The sequence below is a fragment of the Acomys russatus genome, chromosome 27 (genome assembly GCF_903995435.1).
Source record: "Acomys russatus chromosome 27, mAcoRus1.1, whole genome shotgun sequence".
In the NCBI taxonomy this organism is placed as follows: domain Eukaryota; kingdom Metazoa; phylum Chordata; class Mammalia; order Rodentia; family Muridae; genus Acomys; species Acomys russatus.
In genome coordinates, this window is record NC_067163.1 from 9,887,242 (window position 1) to 9,913,156 (window position 25,915).

Consider the following 25,915-nt stretch of genomic DNA (forward strand, 5'->3'; position numbering starts at 1 on the left):
TCTAGAGTCCTAAAAGGAAGCCAATTAGACCCCAAACACTCAAACGCTAGGTAAATGACCAATTCTGTGTGAAATAAGAGAACAAAAGGGAAACAATCCAAGGCACAAAGCAATACCAGCACAAAGATGAGGCTGAACCTCGCTGGAGCACAGAAAGTTTTCCTATGAGACTCTCCTTCCACATTCTTGTTGTTAAGGACAACAAGTGGGACAAGGAGGGGTAGGACCAGCCAGGCAAGGGACAGGGAGTTTGTTAAATCCCAGAGCCTGCAGATGGAACCATATTAGCATCAGTGAAGTGGCTGATGGGAATATCCCAGGAGCACAAGAGAACAACAGAAAAGGGGAAGGAACAAAGAAAACTAAGTTCCCTGGGAAACGCCCCAGTGTGGAGCTGAGGAAAATGAGCTGCAGACATGCTGATGGGAGGAGAGTGTAGGCACATTCAAAGAGACAGCAGTAATCTACAAACACTGCACACCCAACATTATTCCCTTTCTCTGTGGAAAGCAACCACAGTGTGGAAGTTAAAATGTAAGGCTGTTTCTGTGAAGGGCTTGTAAGGGAAACTCCCTTGAAGTGGCAGTGCTTGAAATTCTCCCATACCTGCCCACCTCAAAGCACTACATTTGAGAGGGGCATGAGGCATGTTTTAAGCATAGAAGTTCCTGCCACAGTGCCACCTCTTTCCTAGGCATCACCAAGATGGTGGCATCTTGATTCTAAGGACTGCTTTGTTTCCTCCTGACTAAAGATGCTCAAAGACAGTGATATTTCGGAAGGTGATTCTTTCTGTTCTACAGGACTGTCTCCTTTTGGTTTGTTTTCAGGAGGAAACCATCACAGTATGGGGGCATGTGTAGACAGATACATCCTTGTTCATCTCCATCTTCTATACTGAAGAGAGAACAAGTTCTTAGGTCTTTATCTGTGCAGAAGTACACCTCTACCCTTCACAGAGCTGTTCCTATCCCTGCTGGGTGAAGTTTGTGTGATGCTGTCTGCCAGCTGGGACCAGTGTTGGCCTCACTAGAAGGGAATGGCAGCCAGATCCATCACTCTGACAAGCCCTCCTTCCCAGTCATGGGTGCTTGGTAAGCAAGTCTATATCAGAGCCCTTAGCTGATACTTCTGAACCTGGAGCTGCGGAGAGTAAAGCTGAGGCATGAAAACACTGAATTTATGGCCACCATGATGGAAGGTGAAGAGCAAGTCTTGTCATAGAATAAAGCAGGCAGATGATCACACAGAGGCAGGCGAGAGTTCCTTTCCGCCATTTTAACCTCATTCAAGTTGTATTTGGTGATTTCTGGCCGATCCATTATGAGGATTGACAGAAACAGGAGTAGGAGAGGGAGAAGGAGCGAAAATGTAATGTTTACTTAACTATGTGGAAATACACTTCTATCGTTAGTGTTTTCTTTGGTTCTGTAGTCCGGAAGCCCAGGAGAAGCCTCACTCACCCAGACACTTGGGTAAGGAGCGATCCCACAAGCCATTTGCCATGCAGGTCAGGGCAGAAGACCCCAGCAAGTAGAAACCCTTCTTGCAGTGATACATCACACTCATCCCATACTCAAAGATCTCTGGAAAGTTCTGTTGCCCATGGCGGACTGCGTTTTCCACAAATCCGGGATCCGAACAGTTCACCACTAGAAAATGAAACATATTGTTTTCTAAAGCTTTATCCCGACCTCCACTCATAATTAAGAATAAAGTTAAGCATTCTGTAGGGAAAAGAAGGCAAAGGTAGTCATATCAAGCAAATTAAATGAGTCTTAAAAGGACAAATATCTACTTCCTCTCATTTGTAGTCCTTAGATTCCATATATGGAAATACAAAGTCACATATGTATATGTGACAGGAAAATGTGTATGAAATTGTCCCGAGGACAAAAGGAACTAACTGAGGGTGGGGCTAAAAGGGGGTGATGTAGGACATGAGGGAATATCCTCTACAAACGATATATAGTTGTATGAAAATATCCTTATGTAAGCAGTATCTTCTATAATAAATATACAAGGAATTAAAAGCCCTAAATTACAAGAGAAATAAATAAAACCAAGGAATCCTATGCCAAAGTGTAAAAGAATTCTAAGTAAATGTGGGCAGTTTCTGAAGGGAGAAGTTGAGCTAGGAGCCTTCGCATGACTTGCTGATTTGCCTCAGATTGTACCTACCCTTTGTTATAGACAGCTCAAGCCTTGGCCACCACCATAGTTTTGAAGTTATAGGACCAATCTGCTACTTCCTAAAAATAGGCTTCTTCAGAATAAATTCTAAATCAGTTTTCTTCATTAAGTTTTTACAATCTAAAAAAGTGGTAAAGAGGAACCAGCCGGTGATAGTTTGATTACTTTTATTCAAGCACAGTGTTTGAAATCTGGGACACACATGTTATTTATCCACACCTCCCTGCACATATTAGTGTGTGCCCCTAAAGGAATGCTGCTGTCAATACACCACAAAAGCAGCTGAAGAGGGCAGTTCTTTCATCAATGCCTCATGGAAATGTAGGTTAGGCCACCACTAATGGGAACCTTTTGTCTCGGGAGGAGATGGGGAGGCAGTCTCAGCAGGACAGGACACGCTCTGCTTATGCTGAATGGCCTCCATTAGCCCAAAGGCCCATGGCCAACTTGGGAGGAATTAGCAGCAGGCATCCCCAGGTGCAGAAGAGAAAATGGTCTGATTACCTTGCACTTCACCATGCCAGTGAATAGGACAGCTGCCATGGAGCATCCTCTCCAGATATTTCTGGCTCAGGAAAGAGCTGTGCACAGAATTTCTCCACAGCTACTACATATGGTAAGTCTGGAAGCCGAAGGGAAACCTGTCCCAGTGTATGAATTTGGTTCCTTTGCTGGGATGGGGGAAATCTCAGGCAGAGACGAGGTTTACCAAGCCCCATTCAGTACTATGACACAATGCTCTCCGCATTTCATAAAACTCTTGACGTTGTGGATGAAGGCTTTGATTTCCTTGAGCTAAATAAATGTTTATGATTCTAAGAAGGTATTTTTTTTAAAGCCCCCACACTACATTGTTTCTATAGCCAAGTTGTAATCCAAACTCGGAATGAACCCGAAAGATGGTTTGCAAAACCTGAAGCAAACATCTGTACCCCTCCCTGGCAAGTTCTTGGTATGACAAACCCAATTCAAAATGAAGTAAATGGTCCCTGGAACAGAGAATCAGCAGCTCCGTGTGCCCTGAGCAGACAAAGGACAATACAAGATCCTTTGATCTGTAGGGCACCCCATAGCATACCCTGAGCTGACTCAGGAGAGTCTTCATGGCCTGTGCTATACAGGACATTCCTTCGGTGTGACCCACACCGATGTACTACAGTCTGGAACCCAGTGTTTTGCAGAATACTTTGTGAGTTTAAAAAGTGGTATTTTGCATGGAAACAAGTGGTGTGTGTGTGTGTGTGTGTGTGTGTGTGTGTGTGTGTGTGTGTGTGTGTGCGCGCGCGCTTTGCCTGTACTTCAGGGCAAAATACTCATATCCCAGACACCTTTCTTACCTCGACACATCGGCAAGGGGCTGCTCCACTGGCCGTTGCTCCGACACTGGGCTCGGGCAGCACCCTGCAACAGGTAGCCAGTGTGGCAGGTGAAATTCACAAGGTCATTCAGGTTGAACTCACTGCCGTTTGTGAGGCCACGGGCAGGGTTTCCCGGGTGTCCACATGTGATAGCTGTGGGAAGAAGGCCTGTATCACTGTCCACACAAAACCAGGCACCCCTCCCATCTGGAGTCACTGAGAACAAATAGGTAGACACGAAGACTGCATGAATAAAAGGGTTTCCTAGAGACATCGCGGGCGGTGTTCTGGTTTGGGAGATCTGGGAGATGGAACAACATGTACTGGTGAGACGTGACCTCCAACAGCAGAGCCTGCTTCCTGCACCCAAGGACTAGCACTGTTTACTCAAGGCAGCGGAGTGCCAACTGACTTGGCAACAAAGCAGACAAAGACATGCTAAAATGTTCTGTTTATCAAGGATTTTGAGTATCTCCCATTTGGTATACAGTTGCTGATGGCCTGAAGCTTCCATTTGGAAGCACAATGGGGAGTTGTTTTCAACCTCAAATTATAAGTAATTCCAGCCCTAAGTTAATCATGAAATTAGACAAATAACTGCACACATGCCAGTATTCCTCTCCTTAGTGACACCTATCACGTGATCTTATGCTCACATAGCAGCCACACAGAGCTAGGCAGGGTCTATAACAGGTGCTTTCAAGGGAATGCATTATAAGCACAAACTGCCATTTTCTCCCTCATTTATCTGGTCAGCATCTCTTTTCTTCTAAGTGAAGCTTCGTCCTTGGCCTTGCATTTCCAGAGCGCTGTCCGAGACAACAGAAGCTACTCCTCAGACACATCAACACCTCTGCTTAACTTATGAGAAGGTGAAGGCTATCCTAGGGCTTGACAGGAAGTTTGCAGTGAGAACGGGGACCATCTCCAAACAGCCAGCGTTCACCTTTGAAGTCACAGGTTGTGAGAACAGGCTCAGGAAATAAACAGTTCCTCTGAGTAAATTAAGAGCTGCATAACAAACTCTTTATGCTACATGAAATCCCAATACCAGGTAATATATGACAGCAAGGGGGTGTCCACATCCTCCTCTGACCAGCACTGTTTCTCAGCCTGAACGTTCTATAAATGAGTGAATGATATCAGTCGCAAGGTGCTCTTTAGTGAACTGATGAGAGAATTTATGGAGGTCTAGTGTCTAGGAGGACAGTATGGAGGATGCTGGACAGGGGAAGCCATCATGACAGACTTGTACTCTGACTTGGGACAGTGAGAGGGAAAGATCACTCCTCCCATTGACTCAGAAGGGGGGAACATGTTTAAATGATGACTGAACTACACATGAAAATGAGAAACATTGGTCTTCAGCGCAGTTCCACAAACTCTACTCACGGACGCAAACAGGGGTCTGCCCCGACCACTTGTGGTCCTGCAGGCAAATCCTCACAGAGGTGCCCACGAGCCGAAACCCAGGGTTGCACTGGTAGACAACTGTATCCCTGTAGCTGAAGCCGTCACCGCTGATATGACCATTCACAATGGGGTCTGGAGAGCCACAATGACCCGCTAAGGACAGAAACAAAAAAAGTGAAAAACCCAGCATAAGCCCATGGTATTCACAATTCACTTACCTTTGCTGTGAACTCAGTAACATAGATGAATGCATAAAAACTGAGAATTTCCTCCACTGACATGTGTACTTTTATTCTATGTTATTCTTTTCTACTTTTTCATATTTTTCCCCAAGAATTGTGGGGAAATCTTACTTTGTTTATAAAATTATTTATAGCTATTTCCCCAATTTATAGCTTCCCTGATTACCTATCCTATTATTTTCTTACTGGTATGTCATGTGATCTATCTTTTTGAATAAAAATTAAAAGATAGGTATGGATTTCCTTACTCACTGGGCAGCAGAGATGATGATGAGGAAGATACCCAACCTGGGAAATGGAGCTAAGAAACTATGAAATTCCAGAGGCAGGGTTGGAGATCAGAAAATGTGTCCAGTTTTAGAGATGTTCATTTGAGTAATCTGAAAACCACTGCTGAAGAAAAATGTCTTGCCATCAGTAGGATGCATGACTAAGCAGAGACAGAGCCATACTGAAGGTGGTAGGAACTGTGGACGAGCAAACTTGCTGCTTGTTAAGGAAACAAAAGGACAGCAGGCGGTGCCCACAAACTACACACGGGCAAGAGAAGGAGGAGAGAAAAGATGACTGCCGTTCTTGCTGAACACACGGGTGTGAGGGACTAAGCAGGAAGAAGCTGTGTGGTCCAGGAGAGAAGGAAGGCTTTCTCTATGATCCATCTCCAGCTGCCCTTCTCTCTGCCCACCTTTCTCCTTTCATTTCTCTTTCTAGATTTCATTTCTTTACATACCTTCAACCTTTTAAAATCTCTTCCCCCATACAGAAATAGGTTCTTATTAATTCAATAGAACAGAAAAGAAGAATATAGCTGACTCTATAAATCTGGGTTTTGGATTGGCAAGAGCTCAAGAGACCATCGCTGTGTAGGAGCCACAAGCAGACGGAAGTGGATGGATGCACACGTTCAGGTGAGGCTTTCGCTGGCTGCAGTCTCTTTAGCAGAGAAGCTGGAGACCATCAGAAATGAAAAACAAAACAAAACAAAAAACCCATCTGATTATAGTTATGCTCCATTGTGCTTTTTTTCTCCATTTTGGAGCAATTAGAATAACGATCAGTATTTCTTCTTGGGGCAATATTCTCCTCTTCTTCACAACTTAGCTCCTGATCAGGAAGTGGAATCATAGAGGTGAGGGGCAGCACAAGTGGAATGGGAAGATGAATGATCCTGATTGTCAGACTGATGGGGTTTACAATCGCCATGGAAACAGCCCCTGGATGTGTTTGTGAGGGTTAATTGAGGGAGAAAGACCTATCTTAAACGATGAGAGTGGCTCCCAGAACAGCTTTAAAGTAAAACATGAGCTGAAAGCCAGCATCCACTGTTCTCTTGTTTCCTGACTGTAGGTACAACGTGACCAGTGCCTCAACCTCCCTGCCTTTCCTCCCATGGTGGGGGTCTACCTTCAAACCGGGAGCCGAAACAAACCCTCCTCCTTTCTGTCTCAGCAATGAGATAAATACTTAAGAGGAATCATATCAGAAAAGCTACCCTAGATTGCCAGGTTCCATCGTTTGGAAGGTTTCCTGGCCATCTGGGCTTAGTCATCATCTTTTGTCCATGTAGATTACTTCCCATATACTCAGACTTGCTACCATGGTGTGTGTGGTGTGTGTGTGTGTGTGTGTGTGTGTGTGTGTGTGTGTGTGTGTGTGTGTGTGTGTGTGTGTTTCAAGTAAAACTTAATGCCCTTGTAGTTGGCAGAGCAGTCTCTGAAGCCCTCATTGATGGCACAGGGGAAGAACACTGGCCTGAGTTGCCCTTCCAGACACTGTCATCAGCACAGTGTGCTGTCACAAGGGCTGGTGGAGGCATTGCCCCAACCCCAGCCACAAGGACCAGAGGAAGCATGCAGGAGCCTCCACACAACTTCACGCAGGTAGTACCTGCTTGTGAGGTGATGGATCTGATACCCAGTTTCTAGACACACACACCCCCCAAATCAGTGAGACCCACAGAGGTCACTAAGCCACCTGAATCCTGGCTATCATTCTAGATCAGTGGTTCTCAGTCTGGAGGTTTTGATCCCTGGTGGGGTGTCACATATCAGAAATCCTGCACATTAGATACTTACTTTATGATTCATAACAGCAAAATTACAGTTATGAAGTAGTAATGAGGTAATATTGTGGTTAGGGCATTATCAAACACAACGGACTTTATTAAGGGTCACAGCATTAGAAAGATTGAGAACCACTGTTCTAGATAGTTCCAAGTGCTTTGGGGGGTCATTTCTGAAAGAAGGCATTGCGTATCAACCATGGGTTGCTGAAGAAGGCACATTAAACAAAGTTCCCAAACCTCCGGTGAGCTTTTCTGCTCCCTTCAGTTAGACAATCTTGATTGGACATGCTCAGTTTCAAACTGTACATGTCTCCACTAAGCTTTTATCTCCCACATAGCTTGAAGTGGCCCATGCCCTTAACTCACATGGGCATGGATGTATTCCTTAGGGGGCAGATAACAAGGTGTACCATATTTGCAAGGGAAATTTCCCAGGGCATTGCAGTTCCAATTTGGCTACACTACTCTTTGAGGAACTGGCCTGAGTACTTAGAGGAAATAGAAGATATACTTTAAAAAATCACTGCACTTCAGCCCCATGCCAAACAGAAAGAAGACTACACAGGATGATTTGGTATTTTGCACCCCTAATTTGAATAAGTGTAGACAAGGTCTCCTGGTTTCATTTCTGTCACTGTGATAAAACACCCTGGCAAAAAGCAACTTAGAAGAGGGGTTTATTTTAGTTCACAATTGCCAAGAGCCACCCTGTTAAGGGAGCTCACTAGGCATGTGGGCTGTCTAGGAGGTGATCTGGTATTTGCAAGGTCTTGTACCATGATGCACCCCCAGAACTGCTTCCAGTCTCTGACATGCTGTCAGGAGACATTGATTTGGGAAGTTCAGTAGACATGAGAGATCTCTGGAAGTGACCCAGTATTTGCAAGGTCTGTATTGTGATGTACCCCAGAACTGCTTCCAACCTCTGACTACCCTGTCAATTGTGCACTGCTGCATCTCTCTTAAATCTGGCATTAGAGCCGGACATGGTGGTGCATGCCTTTAATCCAAGCACCCAGGGAGGCAGAGGCAGGTGGATCCCTGTGAGTTTAAGGCCAGCTTGGTCTACAAAGTGAGTCCAGGACAGCCAAGATTACACAAAGAAACCCTGTCTTGAACATCCAAAAAGTAATACATCTGGCATTGGTGTGAACTGTTACTTTCTGGGTATTGACCAGCTCTGATTGAGCAAACTTCCTACAGGATCTTGTTGAAGATGTACTGTTTGTTATTCAGATGAATTAATCCCTGATTATGGAATTGCTGATTTGATTCAAATAGTTTTAAAAGTTAAAGTTAGTTTATGGCTACAATAAATACCTTTGTGGACTTGGAAATAACACTTACTTCCCCATTTCTTTGGCCAGCTGTCTTAAATTTTTCAGTTAGAAAAATTATAGGCTATTCACATGTACAGAATATCCACAACAATTTCATTTACAGAATTTAACCCAAATAATAATAATAATAATAATAATAATAATAATAATAATAATAATAATAATAATAATAATTCAAAATCATGAGAAGGAAGAAAAATCTCCCTCAGGTAAAACTTAAATCCAATGCACTCTGAGTTTTGCTTTGAATTTAAGATGCCATTGTGATGTAATATTTTGCTATATTGTTTGACTGTGATAGTTCTTTTTAGAAGTCCTTATGAGAGTCGTGGCTTTGAGTAGCAGGGGAACACACTGGAAAAGGAGTTGCTTGCCTCCTCATCACATTAACGCGAGACTTTGCTCCTGAGAGCTATCTGAAGTCCTGTTCAGAAGTGACTTTGTATGTGGAGATAGATGCTTCACCGTTCTAAGGTATGACTGTTCCATCCTTGTCCTCTCTGCACCACTATACTGTCTTCTATGCTGCCTGTGAGTGATCCGGTATAACCTGGCATAGTTGCAACTTATTACAGTATATGGGTGTGGTATGACACCATGACAAAGGCAGCTTACAGAGCAAAGGGTCTATTTGGGCTTATGGTTTTGGAGGGATATGAGTCCGTCATGTCAGGGAAATGTGGCAGTGGGCACAGGTATAGCCCGAGGAGCATCTGAAGCTCACAGCTTAAACTAAAAACAGGAAGCAAAGGGAGCTCACTGGGCAAACTGAGAGTCTTTAAACTCCCAGAGCCGGCCTCCAGTGACAGGCATCCTCCAACAAGGCCACATGTTCTAAGCCTCCCCTGACCGTCACCAACTGGAGATCAAGTATTCAAATATCTGAGTCTGTGGTGGACATTGTCATTTAAACCGTTATACCAAGGGATGCTTTATGTCACCCAGGTAACGCTCTTGGGCTAGGAATGAAATAAAGAATCAGATACGACCAGACTCAGATACAACCCCAGAGGCTGACTACAGATGGGCACGCGCGCGCGCGCGCACACACACACACACACACACACACACACACACACACACACACGCATGCACAAAGGGCTCATAGAGTGCAGGCCTTGTGTGCTGGGGACACATTGGAAGGCTGATTATCCTAAGCCACACAGAAACAAACTATAGGGTACAAGAGGGCATGTGCCACATGCAAAACACTACACACTTTATATAAGGGACCTTATCTTTTTGCTTTTGATTTTGCTATCTGAAGAGAACCTGGAATCAGGTTCCCAGAAGGATCAGCACGGCAGGGACAGATGAACATATATTGCTGGGGTTTTGGAAAGGAGTATGATGAGTTGGAAATTTAAATTAAACAACATTGTGCTGACTGCACGGAAACCTGTAGTGAAGGGCAGAACTGGCAGCTTGGGCGGAGGAAGGAATGCCTTTCAAGGAGGTCCAGGATGAAATGCTGTGCTCTGCTCTACTCTATGAGGCAACATAAGTACCCTGCTGTGTACACCTCTCTCCCCTGAGACCCTGCTGTCTTAAGCTCACCTTCCACTCTGCCAGTTTCTGTCATTGTAAATATTCGACATTCCTGCGAGGATTAAATTGTAACCATTTTTAGAAAATCTACAAACCAAATGTCTGACCTTAGTATTTGCCCCATGATTATCAGATTTTGTGCTGACAACGAAACACTGTGTATTAAAAATATCCCGTCTCTTAGGAGAGTCAGAAAGGCAAGCTGCACGGTGGGGGATGCGATCTGTGTGGATGAGTGCCTTTGAGCTAAGCTAGGCTTACATGGACAGCAAACACCAGAGCCCATTTTGTAGACCCTCCTTAAGTGTTAACAAGCAGTCATAAAATGCCAAGTGGATCTGATCTGTGAAAGGCATGGAAGCTAGCGTTGGCATTAAACACTCACCAACTTTATTTTAAATCTGTGTAGCTGTCTGTGCTAAAAGAACACTGTAGAACTCTGACTCGTGAGTCTGTCTTACTTCTAAGTGCAATTTGCAAGGGTGATGCTGAGCAGGTTTTCTGCACCACACAAAGGCAGTGGACCCTGAGAACACGAAGTCCTGCTGAGGTCAACAGCTCAACAAACTAAGGCTACACCTGATGCCTCCAGTGGCAACCTCAACCCAGGGCCCAATTCCTCTGCCACAAAGTACACTTTTGTTAATCTTCAAGAAGAATGCCTGGACAAAATCTGAGGATTTGTGTGAGATGATTCTAAATTGGTCACCCTCCCTAAGACACGATGCACACTTCACAGAAGGACGGCAGAGCAGACAACTTCCCGGAGGAGAGGAGCAATTCCTGTCTTCTAATAGAATCACATTTCCTGTAATCTCACCAGGATCTTTCTCAGTGGTTTCATTAAACAGTTTTATATAGATCTCTCAAAATCTACAAGGTATTTGAAGAACACGTTCCAGTTTTATCCCCTTCAATCTATGAAGTAGTCTGAAATAAAATGCTGAATGATGAGACCAAGCTATCTCAGGCTTTGTGAATGTCACCACGTTATATTCACAAGAGGATTTGCATTCTTGTAGTCATTATGGCTCAGCAAATGCAAATCTATTTCAAGCAGCATCCATTGTGCTGGGAAGTTATGGTCTTTTTTTTTTTTTTTTTTTTTTTTTTTTTTTTTTTTTAAACATAGGATTCCTTATCAGAGGCATCTTTGACAGCAAGGATTAAAAAGGTAACCCAGTGGGAGAGTTGACAGGTCATTCTCTGCTAGGAAAATCCACATGCAATAGGTTTGTTATCAAGAGATTAATGAAGACTTTTACAACAGGGGCCCCAGATTATAGACATACCACCTCCTTCTAACTCCTGTGCTTGCTGTGGGATTCAAGGAGAACTAGTACAAAGAAGATAACTACAAGGAAATAATTAAGAGAACACTGTGATCATAAGACCTTCCTGATGGCTTACAAGGCACCTGGCAGGCGAGATATGGGGGTCTATCTTCTCATGGCTTAAAGACATAGATATTTATGGCTGAAACTTATACAAGGGGACACAGAGCATGTCCTCAATAATTTAGAGCATCCTAGAGACCCCAGTCACCGTGCAGGAGTGGGGTCTTCCTAGAGCCCCCAGTCACGATGCAGGAGTGGGGTCCTCCACTTGTGCTCTTGGAGCTTATGTGCGACTGTGCCACGACACACATGTGCATGCTTTCACCTTGGGCTCATCTGCAGGGGACAAACCATCATCCCATCTCCAGCACATGAATTTAATTAGTTTTATTTTTGCCAACACAGCTTTTCCTGGTACCTCTACCTATCCATCCATGGCTGGCAAAGGCAAGAAAAGCTAATCACAACCATTGAATTTCAGATATCTAAAATTATCTATTCTTTATTTCTAATACTTCTGTTGGCCAAATAATGCTAACATGTTTCCCAGACATTCTTCACAAACCAAAGTCACCAGATCCATTACTATAGGGGCGTGTCCATCCTCAGTGTCTATAAATACTCTTTATAGACTAAAATCAAGATGATGGCTGTCCTAGCTATGTCACATTGCCACAGCTAGAATCATTTGGGAAAGGGGATTATCCATTATGTTTCAGGATATTTACATGAAAGCAAGTGTTTAATGTGTTTTCTTAATAAGAGATTAATGTGGGAGATTCAGGCCAGTATGGGTGGGAGTGCCACTCTTGGGCCTGTGGTCCCAAATTTATTAAGGAAACAGACTAAGGAATCCACAAGGAGCAAACCAGGAAACAGCATTCCTCCTTGCTGTCTCTACCAGCTGCTCCTACTTTCAGGCTCTTGCCCTGCCCTCCCTCCATGATGGACTATGATGTGGGACTATGAGCTGAGATGGACCCTCCCTTCCCCAAGCCGTGATCATGGTGTTCTAGTACAGCAATAGTAACTTCAGGGTCCAAAGGGTTCCAAGATGGACTGCATTCTATCAAGAGCACGATTGTGTCAATGAAGGATCAGCAACAGATCATGTGTCTCAACCTGTTGGCTTCAACCCTTAAGTTTGGAGCACAGGGATCACAGAATAAGTAGAGGCTAATTTGGGACTAATGGGACATAAGATGACTCTAGGCCTTATCAGTTTTAGAAACTAAATCACTTAAACTTCTCAAGCTTCCCACATAGGCTAACTTGGATACTTACCTACAGAGAAGACTCTCAAAGACTAGGGATAGGATGGGCTAGAGTGAAGGAAGATGCTAGAGAAAGGTGAGGTGGTAGAAAAGGAGGGCATTGCAAAAGGTGGAATAATAGAGAGGGGTGGGGTACTACAAGGGTGAGGTGATGGAGGGATGCTGAAAGGTGATGCAGGATGATGGAGGTAGCGAGGGTACTGGAGAAATGAAGTGATAGAGGGAGAGAGATAAGGAAGAGAGGTGAGGTGGTAGAGATAGGATGGTGGAGGGAGATGGTATGTTGATGATGAAGGGATATGAAGGGATAGAGAAAGATGGGATGGCAGACATAGGTGGGGTAAGGGAGGGATGGGGTGATGGAAGGATGGGATAATGGAGGGATGATGTAATGGAGGGAGGTAGGGTACTGGAAGGGTAGGGTGTTGGAAGGAGATAAGATAATGACGTAGGTGGAATACTATAGAGTTGGGGAAATGGAGGGAGGCAGAGTCCTGGAGAAAGGTGGGGTAACAGAGATGGGGTACTGGAGGGATAACATCATGGAAAGGGGTAGAGTACTGGAGTACTCTAATGGAAATGGTAATGGAAAAGGGTGATGGAAGGAGCTGGGATACTGGAGGCAGGTAGGGGGATGGTAAAATGCTACAGATGTCTGTGATATTTCAGTGCTGATAAAGAGATCAGTTGGAGCTACTTTGAGACATTGGCATATCAAAGCTTTGTGCACATTTATGCAGACAATTCCAGCAGAAGCATCCTCCTCCCTCCCTTTAAAATTATCTAAGAATAACATTAGAAAAACAAAGCCACAATTACAGACACAAACCACTTTAAACATCTTGCAGTACTTCCTACCTTTAAATGACCAACACCTCAATTTCCTGATGGAATTTTAAACCACTAAAAGCATAAAATGTATTCAACTCTTTGGAAATTCCTATTTCTGTTTGTGAAGGTTTTTGAGTGTCATATAGTCACAGTCCTTTTAGTGTAGAGATTTTATTTTTATTTTTAATTAGATGTATATGTGTGTTTGTGTGTGCCTATACGGACATAAGTGAATCAGCAGTAAGAGGAAATGCCACAGAGGAGGAGTTACAGGTGGTTGTGAGCCACCCATAATAAGCTCCGGGACTGGAACCTGGGTCCTCTGCAAGAGCAGTTAGCACTATTAGCCATGGACCCATGTCTCCAGGACCTCTACAAGACAGATTATATGCTACAGAACATACAATATGTCCACCGTTCATTTCTTAGACCTCAGACATTCTGAGATTTAGAAAGGGGCAGGCAGCTGTGACCATGGACAGATTCACCAAGCTCATCAGAGCCTTAACAGCCAGAAGCCTACACTTCTTACACTTCGATCCAGTCTCAAGGTTTATTTGAATTACACCACATGGTAACTTACGAGTAGCTTACCCAGACACCTTGTTTCAGATCCACTCCAGAGACCATTGGCCAAACACTCCCGGACATGGGAGCCCACAAGTGTATAACCGGTATTGCAGGTGAAGATGGCGGTGGCTCCGTACACAGTGAGGGTCCCTATCTTGTTACCATTTGGGGGAAAGGACAGGCTTCCACAGGAGATGACTGGAAGAGAAAAACTATATTAGTCTAGGTCTGAGCTTAAAGCAGAAACCCTGACTGTTGGTTTTCCTAAAGAGCATATGGCAGGGAGGTCTGGTCCGCTGGGGCTTGATGTGTCAGCTGTCTCAGCTAGATTTTCTTTCTTTATTATTCTTAACACAAAACCTCAGAAGTTCTAGCATATTCCAAGGCCCCTGAGGTCCCTGCAGTGACCCACTGCTTTTTCATTCTCACAGACTGATAATCCTTTCTTCAAAATCCACTCAGTATGCAGCATAGTGAGCCATAACAAATTGACTGTCCACTTTTCTTTCCATAGCCATCCTAAGAATACGATTGTGGGGACACTCTCATGTACCTGCCAGGAACATGAGTAGTATCTTCTCAAAAGGCCACCAGGCCAAACACAGCATGGGAGGGGAAGGGGGCAGCTTAAACCCAGTGCTTTTGGTTTTAACCACAGTTCCAAGATCAGTGTCCTTCCAGTTACTTGTAGGATGTGTTTCAGTGATGAGTACCGTGAAATGGCTGACTGTACAGGATCCACCTGAACCTTCTGGGTAATTGGTAAGCATACACACAAATTGATTCTGTGTGGGCAGAGACAGGATAGCTGAAAGTCCTAAGGGTATTCTTGCTGTCCCAGATATGATGGGCATAGCTGCTGTGACCCCCAAGTTGGTCCGTTTGGGGAGATAAATTAATGGTCACCCACAGTAGAAACACTAACGATACTCACATGTTTCTACCTTAGATGCATAAACACTTGAGGATAGAACCTTCTAAAGCTCATGGAAAGAAGGAAAGTACCCGGACCTTCTAGGACAACTTGACCAATAGTGGCTCACAAGTGTTTAAATGAGAATGGAAGTCTTAGAAAAGCTACCTAAGGAGAAGTGTTTGGATCACCTAGTAACTCGTGACATGCACAGTACTTAATGCTGTGCCAGGAAGTGGCAAAAAGACAGAGTTCTCATCCATAGTAAACTGATAAGAGATGGAAAGGAAACACCATCATGAACTAAGTCCTTTGCTCAGCCTCCTAGCAGTCACTCGTGTCTGATGGGGCTGAGAACAGTGAGAATCTATGCTGAAGACTACGTAAGAAGCTGAGTCAACAGTATGAATATCAAGGCAAACATCATCATAGTGATTTTTCTCATTGCTGTGACATTAAAACCTTACAGAAGCGACTTAAAGGAAAGAGATGTATTTTAGCTTGTGATTTCATGGTGGGAAAGGCATGGTGTTATTTAGAGCAGTAGAAACTCCTGCCATGAGTGTGTCTGGACCCAGAGGCATCTTGCTCACCTCTTCCCAGTCCACAAAGAAGCAGAAAGAGCAGTGAGCCTTCAAGGCTTGACTCTACCAATGATCCACTTCCTCCCATAAACTCTGCCTCCTAAAGGCTACACAAACCCTCAAACAGCTTCCACCAGCTGAGGACTAAGTATTCAAACAAGTCTGTAGGAACAGCTCACAGGTAAACCACACAGCCTTGACCCTAGAAGGCCAACACATTGGTGACCTCGACCCTAGGCCGTGGATCCAATGTTTGACATGTGAGTGGACCATGAGGACTTTGACCTCATGATGAAATGAATCCAATTAAGGGATTAAAAGTCACAACGAACTGTTGTAAGGTTGTGGACACTATGGAAAGTGAGGCCTGGTCGGAGAGGGGGTACTTTGAAAGGCACATCTTATTCATGACCCTTTTGTCTCTTTCTGCTTTCCGGATAAGCAACTTTGTCCTTCTCTCTTACTAAGTAAGTCTCATCAAATCCAGAAACAAAGTAATACAAATGCCCAAGCTGCAGACCCATGGGAACCTCTGCAATTTTGACCCAATAGAAATCACCCTTTTTCTAAATTGCTTTCCTCTTCTAGGCAGTGTCACTCTGGTCTATAATCCCATCCACTGTTTGGGAAGCCAAGGCTAGAGGACTAGAGGACTGCCATGAAGTCTCAGAAAGCTTGGACTACTGTGTGAGATCTCATCTCAAATTATAAAATAAAATAAGATTGCTGAAAGACCATTTTCTTGGGTGCGTGTCACAGTGATAAAAAATGTAGCATAAAGTCACAGGAAGAAAAACTGTATGAATGCACCATTGAAATAAACCCCCTTAACTCAGCTTCTCTGAACCCAACGTGTAACTCCCACTCAATTTCAAGGAAATGGGAAGGCTTGTAAGCTACATATCATCTATGTGGGTCACTTGGCAGAAACTGGGAGTCCACCTCCTGAGAAATCTTGCTGAGAGAGCCTCTACATTTCTTGGTGTCTGAATCCGCTAAGCTAAACCTTCACAGCAGCAAGTGTAAGCTTTCAATAATTTGCTAGAATGTACCGTACCAAATGTCAACGGATTCAAGAGGGATTTAGGTTTTTATAATTTGCCGTGAACTTTTCTCTAAGCCTTTTCCCAAACACAGTGTGAACCCTACCTTGAACTGTGATATTTAGCAATTCATGTTAAAACTTCTGTGCTTATCACAAATGTGTTCAATGACAAGGCAGGACGAGTTTCCTATCTGGGAGCTCCATATACCTTTAGCGGTAGAGCAGGGAGAAGGAGTGCATCAGATTCTGTCCTCCCAGCGTTGGTTCACACATCCAGGTGAAGAGACTATTTAAAGTCTATCCTCTAATGAGGTTCATTAGATTACAAGGAACTAATGGAGCAACAATTGGGCTTCTGGGCAGCTGTATAATGGGGCTCTAAGCCTAGGGTTTCCTTTGGCTGCAAACCTCTGCTCATTAGTGAGGGTGGTAGAGCAACTTGGAAAAGCCTAATTGGAAGAGCCCATCACAGCTAAAAATAACCTTGTCTCAAAACAAGAAGAAAGTCCACCTCTATGCTATTCTCCCTCTTAGCCTCCAAAAATGGATTCATTAGCTATGCTTTCTCCTTCCCACTGAACACATGTCCACACTCACAATCCACAGCACTCTCAGAAGCCATGGGGGTGTCTTTGCACAGCAAAGGTGCAAAGTCAAAGGCACCCAGAAGACACCCTGCAAGGGCTCTCTGTGAACGCTATCTCTCTACAATAGTGGTGGGTGACAAGCCACCCCTCACAGGCAAGCTTCCTTTTCTTCTTCACTGGAATTCACAGGGAAATCTACTTTGAAACAGTAACCTGCTGGTAGGTGTTTTCTCATACCAGGAGGCCAGCATTCCCATCAACAGCACAGATTCTTATAAGCAAGTTCCAATGCTGACGCTCTCGACTGCTATAGTCACTAATGGTTCCATGACCACATGCAGCTCACAGTGACCATGAACTGTGAAGAGCAATGCACTATAACACACATCATCGCCTGGGTGATGATGTGAGGTCCAGGGTCTATCAGTGGGTGTAAGTCTAAAGGTCTCACCCAGCATGAGGACACTCATGATGCAATCGGCTGCCCATGCACCAATGAGCAGACATTAGAGCTAATGAGTCTCCCAAGTTCAAGTGCATGAAAGAATGCCCACTCTAATAACAGATGGAGCAAAGATGCTACTCAATCAGGAGGATGGACTGCCTGTGCTGACTATTGTGGATGGGTCTCTGCCATTGAGTTTAACCATCAGTCTGCACATGCCTTGTGTTAGCAACAGGATCCCACAGCAGCTGTCCTGTACCTCAGCCTGGTGAAGATCTGCTCTCAGAAAATTCTGGATTAGAAGTGAGGAAACAGGGGTAGTCTAAAATATGGGCTATGTTCTCTGAATACACTTTTAAAGGTCTAGTTTGGCATCTTGTGTGTGTATGTATGTGTGTAATATATATGTACATATGTACATATATATTATATATATTAAAATGTAAAGGTCTCTGACTCATGGATCTCCACAATGAACATGTTACTTATATTTAAATATCAGCAATAATAAGTGTGAGAAAAACAATGCTGGATTCCCTCTTGTGTGGTGTTTTGTCTGCTCCTGCAGGATCCAATGGGAAGAGTCCCTCCTGTGCTGTGGACACACAGGCACTCTGAGAACTTAGAACCACATGGAGTGAGAATGTGATTCCCCCGCCCCACCCACCCAAGAATCTAGAGATCTGAGCTATTTTCAGGGTGCTGTGGATATTTTTGGGGGTGGCCAAGGATCTGTTTTTCCTTCTGGATTAAATGACCAGCAGAGGAGGAAATCTTATCATCCTGGCTCTCAAGCAGACATGTAACAGGAAATAGTGGGCTGGCCACTCTGAAATAAGCCACAGGTAACTAAAACCTCAAACATTACAGTTCCATTGCTAAACCAATAGTTTCCATGACAACATATTTGGAGACGCTGTTGATTCTGTGCCAGCACCATATGGAAAGCAACTATTTCTTCTATAGGGATGCAGCCACAGGCTAGCAAACTGGGCTCAGGAAAATGTACCATTCTCAATATTTTTAATTAAGAAATTAAGTGGATTTTCATACACTCATTTCAAAGAAAAGTATATTATTATTTGTATTGATCTAGTATTTTTTTTTTCTGAGTGTATGTGGGTAAAAATAAGGACAAGGAGAAATAAAGAGAATTTAAGTTACAATGAACTGCAACTTCGTAAGAAATAAATGAACTGGTGCATTCATTGATTTCTGAAGATTCCAGAAAATGAATGTTGTAAGGTCCTAATTCTTTTTTCTTTCCCTTCACTATTAGAGGGATGAGATCTGAGTTCTTTAGTCCTTCTCAGCAGCCTATTTACCCTGTTTGTTTTGAAAGAGGAGATGTTTATCACACTTAATCCTCCAATTTGTTATAAAGAGAAGTGATGTTAGATACAGAACGAAAGCTGGCTGATGAGGACAGCTAGTGACATGAAGACCCACGAGGACACAAGGACAAAGTGGAAGGGGAACTTGAGACAGAGATTAAATGAGTATGTTCATTTTTTTCCTGCATCTGAAACAAATTCCCTGGACCTTGGACCAGTGTGTTCATCATAGACAGCTTTTCCAAAATACATCCTTAGCCTCTAGGAGTTCCCAGCATCCTGTCAGAGCCCTCAGAGTTCCTTTTACTCAGCTGCTAGACTCCCAACTGCCCAAGGTGTTTATATTTCCATTAAAACAGCATAATTAGTGAAGTTCCAAGCCAGCTTGGAAGACCCAGCCACACCCATGCAGCCATGTCACATGTAGATTGTAAAAGGACAGCCATCTCACAAGCTATTGTTCTGCCTGAAAACAAAATCTCATTGTTTACAAAAGTGTGCTCTTTATATTAGTATGGAAGGGACTTGCTATTATTTCATATAAGTTAATATTATAAAATGATGCTATTTATATTAGCATGGATGGGACTTGGTATTATTTTATATAAATTAATATGCATTTATGTCTTCTCAGTTTCCATTAAAATTGCTTAAACATTTTCAAATAATTAGAATTGTCAATTTATAATATGCAAAAAGAAAAAATTCAGGAAATCTTCAAGTTTCATTCTCTGGCCACAGAGCCGGTATAATGCCCAGCGCTTTATTTAGACAGAGTGCTTCTTCCGGTTACAAGTCAGTTCATTCTTGGCTGTACGGGTAGGATTGACAAGATGATTGACAAGATGAGGCTAATACAAGTCAGGCGAGCCCTTAAAGAGGCCACGTGGTTCTGAGAGATGGAAACCAGGAAGCTGGAGAGGGTAAAGGAAAGTGAGAGAGGATCCCATTACCCGAGACTACACATTGAGGCCTGGGCAACAGAAAACAAGGTCTGGAGTGCTATATGGCTCTGTAACTCATCACAATAAGTCAGGAGCGTCTGCTCTCATGCATCTTTGTTTCCAAAAAGGAGATTCTAAAAATTTCCAAACCCTTTCGTCAATGCAAAAAACTTCCCAAAATGCATAGATAGAAATAAATTGGTAATCACTGTGGTAGTTTGAACCAGAATGACCTCCATAGGCTCATATATGTAAATACTTGGTGCCCAGTTGGTGAAACTGTTTGGAAGGGATTAGGAGGTGTGGCCTACTTGGAGGAGGTGTGTCAGTAGGGTGGGCTTTGAAGTTTCAAAAGCACATGCAGTTTCCAGTTAGCCCTTTGCCTCCTGTTTGCCAACGAGAATGTGAGCTCTCAACTGCTGAAGCAGCACCATGCCTTTGCTCCACAGTCATGCGCAGAAGCCCGCTGATCCCGTCAGCCTGATTAAACTTCTTTCATAAGTCACTTTGATCGTGGTACTCCCTCACGACAACAGAAGATTGACTTAGACAATAGTAGCATTTGCCTTCTCAAATACTCTCAGTTGAGTCACAAGAGTAAGGACACAGTTCTCTGTGAACTTTCTCTTCCTGGACATTGCTTTGTCTTTCTCACACATGACTTCCATCTACAAAACACTCTTCCATGGCACTTTGGATCCCTGAATAATGTCTGGGTTAACATCCTGTCTTTAAAATAAAGCAAAGGTTGCAAGATGTGGGAGAGATCAGATGGAGACATAACAAAGGGGTTGTCCTGGCCAAGACTGACAACCTGAAATCCAGGCATGAGTAGTAAAACCAAAGCAAACCACAATTTCAGGTGGATGGTACTGATTTTAGAAAATGCCATGCATCTGTGGTAGCGTGCAAAAGAACATTGCAGCACATGGCGGAGGACTCACGCCCAGTCACATGTGGCAGCAAGCAGTCACCAGTGTACATGGTGTATATGTCTGGTAGGAAGTGGCTACAGTTAATGTGTTGCTTCCGCCATGGGTCAGTTAGAGTTGAAGAGCAAGGCAGTGTGTATGTGTTGGGACAATTGCTTTCCAGAACCTCAGGATAAGCACAGCAGCAGGACACCGGGACCTGATTCCACGGTCTTCCTTGGTAAAGGGTACCTTAATACCTCTTGGTTTGGTTCAAGCCTGGTGGTTGTGGTACATGCCTTTAATCTCACCACTTGAGAGGCAGAGGCAGGCGGATCGCTGTGAGTTTGAGGCCATCTTAGTCTACAAAGCAAGTCCAGGATAGCCAAGGCTACACAGAGAAACCCTGTCTTGAAAAACCAATAAAATAAAATAAAATAAATAAAAATTAAATAAAAATTTAAAAAAATCAATAGAGCTCCAAGTTTGAAAAGATTCACATGTAGGTGTGAGGTATTCTGGAAAGGCAGTTTTAGGCAGTGACATCAAGGTGACCCTGCCTATCAAGTTCCCCACACAGGTAGACAGGGACACAGAAGGCATCCTTGAAATCAAGTGCAGGAGAGTATATGAGGCCTGTTGCATCTACAGGAGCCTTCTCATGAACCCTTCAAGGAGGCTAATGTCTGCAATGTCAGAACCTCTGTGGTATCTTCATCTTTTCTTGTCAGCCCTAATTCTGGGTCCCCAAACCACAAAGTGGCTACAAGGAGTCAGGGGACATGGGTGAGTGGCTTGAGTGTGAAAGAGTATGGTAGGATTATAGCAGGGGAAATTAGCAGAGGGCTCCTGGCCAGGCATTGGTCACCTAAATGAAGTGGTCATCAGAGCCACCAGAAAGCAGCTTTGGGAAGGGTGTCTCAGGGAAGTCAGGCATTTAGGGCTTATACTCCTATCCGTCTGTGCTTACCTCAGGGTTTCTGGGAAGAGTTTGTATTACACAAAGAATTAGCATGTGCTGTATTAAAAGTTGAATTAAAGTTATTATGTAAAGCAGCTAACCACACATTCTTGTGTTTTTCTCCTCTTTGTTCTACTTCTATTTTTCCTAAGTTGTGTGTTACATAAAGCTCACACAGTCCAACTGCTTGTTTCAATGTTTGATAATTTCCTGTGAACAATCAGTAGAGATTGGATATCAGAGATGTGCAAATCAAAAAGGGCTCCGAACAATGTCAGCTTTGTCTTACTTTCCTATTAATTCATATTTAGCTGTTCATCATGTACCTGAGAGCATAATAATCTCCCTTTTCAAGACAGCCATTGTGGGAGAGAGAGAGAGAGAGAGATCTTCAGCATAAATACTATTTCCCAAGATCCTAATGAGAAGTTTGTCATGCATTCATGCAAAAGAATAGTTGCCTCTTCAAACATGTGCTTTTATTTGTCTCCAACCACAAGTGTGAAGTATTTGACAATTCTAATATTCTGAAGTTTATAAAACACTGTCACTAATAAAGAAAATGCAGTGCTGGGTATTTGATCCTGCAGCACCTGTTTGAGCTTGTCATGTTAACACAGGGGATCTGCTTTAGTCAGTAGGACTATGGTGGTGTCTTCATAGGTGGACACACTGATGCTGTGTCTTGGAGTTCTGCACTCGCTTTGTGGGAGGGCCCACCATCACTCACCTTTGCATCTGGGTCTGTCTTCCTCTGTGTTCCAGGTCCCATTGGCTTGGCACTGCAAGAGCCTCTGACCCTGCAAGAAGTAGCCGGGGCTGCAGCTGAGGAGGACTTGAGCTCCATATTCATTCAGTGACCCCGAAACCAGCCTCCAGAGCACATGCTCTGACAGCTGGCCTTCGATCCTGGGGCAGGGCACCGCTGTGAGAGAAACACCGCAGGGTCAGTATGGCTTCCTGAAGGCGCTAACCATAACTGCTTCTAGCGACTGATGGTATGTGAAACTCATTGTGGTATGTGACCTAGATGCCCTCAGCTCTTGTTTCAGGACTTTAATGTTTCCCACATATCCAGTCCTGCTGCATCCCAATCCCAGGCTTGGAGCCACTGTCCTGTTACAAACAAGAAGAGGGTCTTGTACTCAGACTGAGATACAATAGTAGGAAATCACTCCTTCTCTGTGCAACACATACATGCACACACATGCAATCATTCACACATCAGTACAGGAGCACATATATGCCCTCACACATGTGTGCTTATACATACATACACACATGTGGAAAACACATGTGCACATTCACATGTATGTACATGTGAATATCCATGCACAAACATACACATGTAAATGCATACACACACACACACTATAGCTACATATTACTAGGTTTATTAGCACACAAAAATATTTAGGCACACTGCATTACCTTTGTAGAAAAAAATGATTATTATCATAACTTAAAGAATGGACTTCCCAGGCTCCAAGGCCAAAGAGAGAAGAACTCTTGAGTGAATAGTCATGGGGGAAATTGCAGTATCAGTACTTGGGTGCTGCTCAGGATAGTAGAAGCCAGAGAACTTACAGATAGACTGAAATATATGCATTATTTGGAGACTATGTGAATATAAGATTGTATAGAAAAGTGTGATATGATTTTCAATGATTTTTACAAGTCAGAGGCAAGAACCATAGTGCTAAGGACAGAAATCCCTTAGTTGACATCTGTTACCATCACACAGCTGGTTATGCACACAACTGAAGGGCCAAGGTTGGTCAGCCTTGAGCCCAAAAACAATGGCTGAAGACATCATAGCTTGCCTAGAGTGACAATAATGAATTCATGTTGCTTTTAGATTGTATCAATATCCATTATAATTGAATCTGCTGTGTGAAGTGTGACAATCTCACTTTTTCCTATGGCAACTTCCAGTTCTGTCTTCAAATGAACTATAGAGAATGAATGTTTAATTTAAAAGTAAAAGCAATGAGGCTAAAAAATATGAAGGCAGTTTTGGCAATTTAAGAGCAATTCCTAAGTTTATGCCTCTTGGATATTTTTGGATGCAGCGGCTATGCTATATGACCATGGATGTACAAGTGATTTGCTTAATAGTTGAAATTAAGTCTTTCTGTGGCTAGGATGTGTTTAGCTTTTTAGGCAAGAAAGACATGTTTAAAAAGCCTTCAGCCCTAGGAAACCTGACTTCAGCTGAAATGTGACAAAAGGCTTCCCCTTTTGCCAGTGTGTGCTTCCAGAACTCAGTGGAACAATTCTAACCATCTGGTCTCTCTTTCACAACCTCTGCTTCTCCAGAGGATTCAGCGTTGGCTCAGAGTGGAAAGGAAGTTTTCCTCCACCTACCTCCATCCTCAGCACTGATCCCAAACATTCTCAGTTGCTTTGCCTCTTTGTGTAAACAGTATTTGGTTTGCTTTTTAAATTGTCTTCTGCTTTGTTTGTTTGTGTCTTTCACCCTCTGATTGGTGACAAGCTTATTTTCACTGTAACCACTATGAGTTTTCATAGTTTTACAGCTAAGTCAAGTTCACATCACATTTACGTACAGTTGCCTGAGTGTGCATGTATGTATCTGAACAGTTTGACAAGAAACTTGCCCGGAAAACAGGATGGCAAAGTCACCAATCAAACCACATATGTGAAAACTGAAGATATGATAGTTTTTCTATCACAGAGGCTCTTCCCTGTGAAACCACAGATAGTCGTGAACAGCACCCTGTGTATACAATAGTCATTCTATAAATACTGCCTGGAAGTTGTCAATAATGACTCTCAGTGATAAATAAAGAAAAAATGGTATGGCATACTATAGGAAGTTGTGTTATTAGCCCCTGTCTTGAAGAGTTTCAAGAAACACTAGCACTATGGGGGTGAAGTGGACCATGATCCTGACAACACAGGGGTCACACCTGATTGAGAAGAGTCTCCCAAGAGGAAGCCTGAAGACCAAGGTGGGCATGACCAGCAAAATCCATCTTGTCTTTTGTGTGCTAAAGAAAGCTCATGTTTTCAGAAACTGGTTCCTACTGTGGCTTTTTATTTCTCAAAGCTGATGTGTGCATTGCTCACAGCTGTATCTGAGTAATCCATGACATACTTTGGGTGGTGAAATGCTGAGTAACACAACCTGGATGGTGGGAAGAGAAATCCCTGGGTATAATGGTGAATGAGGCAGCCTCTGTGAGTTTGCCTAGAGCTATGTCTGCACCCTGCCTGGAGTAGATGTTTTCACACACATGGGTTACTATGTGAGATGATGAGTAGAGCTCTTCTGTCTATGTGAACCCCAGGGCTATGTTACATGCCATAAATATGCAAAATAAAAATAATTTAAGTAAGGAATTGGAAACCACTCCCTAAAAGACATCCTTGCTTATAAACCTGATACTCAGTAATGTGTATCTTAAGGGACACATTTTCTGGTTCTGAGTAACTGCTCATAAAGCTTTCAGCCACCTGTCACTGTGGGAGTGCATATGGTCACCCCTCTCTAGCCAGCCTCTCAGACCACAGGAGAATCTTAAGAGAGTTAAGGTGAAAAGATCAAGAAGTGTGTGGCAGAAAACACATAAGTGTGCTCTGAGTTGTGACAGTAAATAACACATAGAATTGAGGATTTTATTAACACTTTCATTCCTGATATTGGACCAATCAGAGTAATAGAGTAAGGAAAACTGAGAAACTTGTAGGATAATGAAATTCATGGAGCTCAGGTGAAGAGATAGAACAAAAGAGTGAGAACATTCTGAAAGAAAGAATGCTCATCAACTGACAGCCTTGAGGCTTGAGGGAGTGGCTTGATTCTCAGGTTACCTGAGTGTCACTGGAGGCTTACAATCTCTAGCCACTCCTAGAGGCTCATGAAGGAGACAGGTGCTATGGTTTCCAATATTTGTGCCTGTATCCTGCTTGACATGATTTAGAACAGGTTCTTCCAGCAGCTGTGCACACTCTCTAGTCATCTGAAGCTCCAGATGGATACTTCAGAAAACAGCT

The 25,915-nt window shown here is 43.4% G+C and overlaps 1 protein-coding gene across 1 annotated transcript in view; it reads right to left on the minus strand.

The window, feature by feature from the left end:
• Window positions 1-25,915, minus strand: part of Csmd1 (CUB and Sushi multiple domains 1) — a 1,555,368-nt gene that overhangs the window by 32,750 nt on the left and 1,496,703 nt on the right. Inside the window, exons 51-55 of the mRNA XM_051170014.1 lie at window positions 22,626-22,820; window positions 14,196-14,369; window positions 4,944-5,117; window positions 3,531-3,704; window positions 1,464-1,652 (exon numbers count right to left, since the gene is read on the minus strand). Coding sequence (XP_051025971.1) covers window positions 1,464-1,652; window positions 3,531-3,704; window positions 4,944-5,117; window positions 14,196-14,369; window positions 22,626-22,820 — 906 coding nt within the window. The remainder of the gene's footprint in view (window positions 1-1,463; window positions 1,653-3,530; window positions 3,705-4,943; window positions 5,118-14,195; window positions 14,370-22,625; window positions 22,821-25,915) is intronic.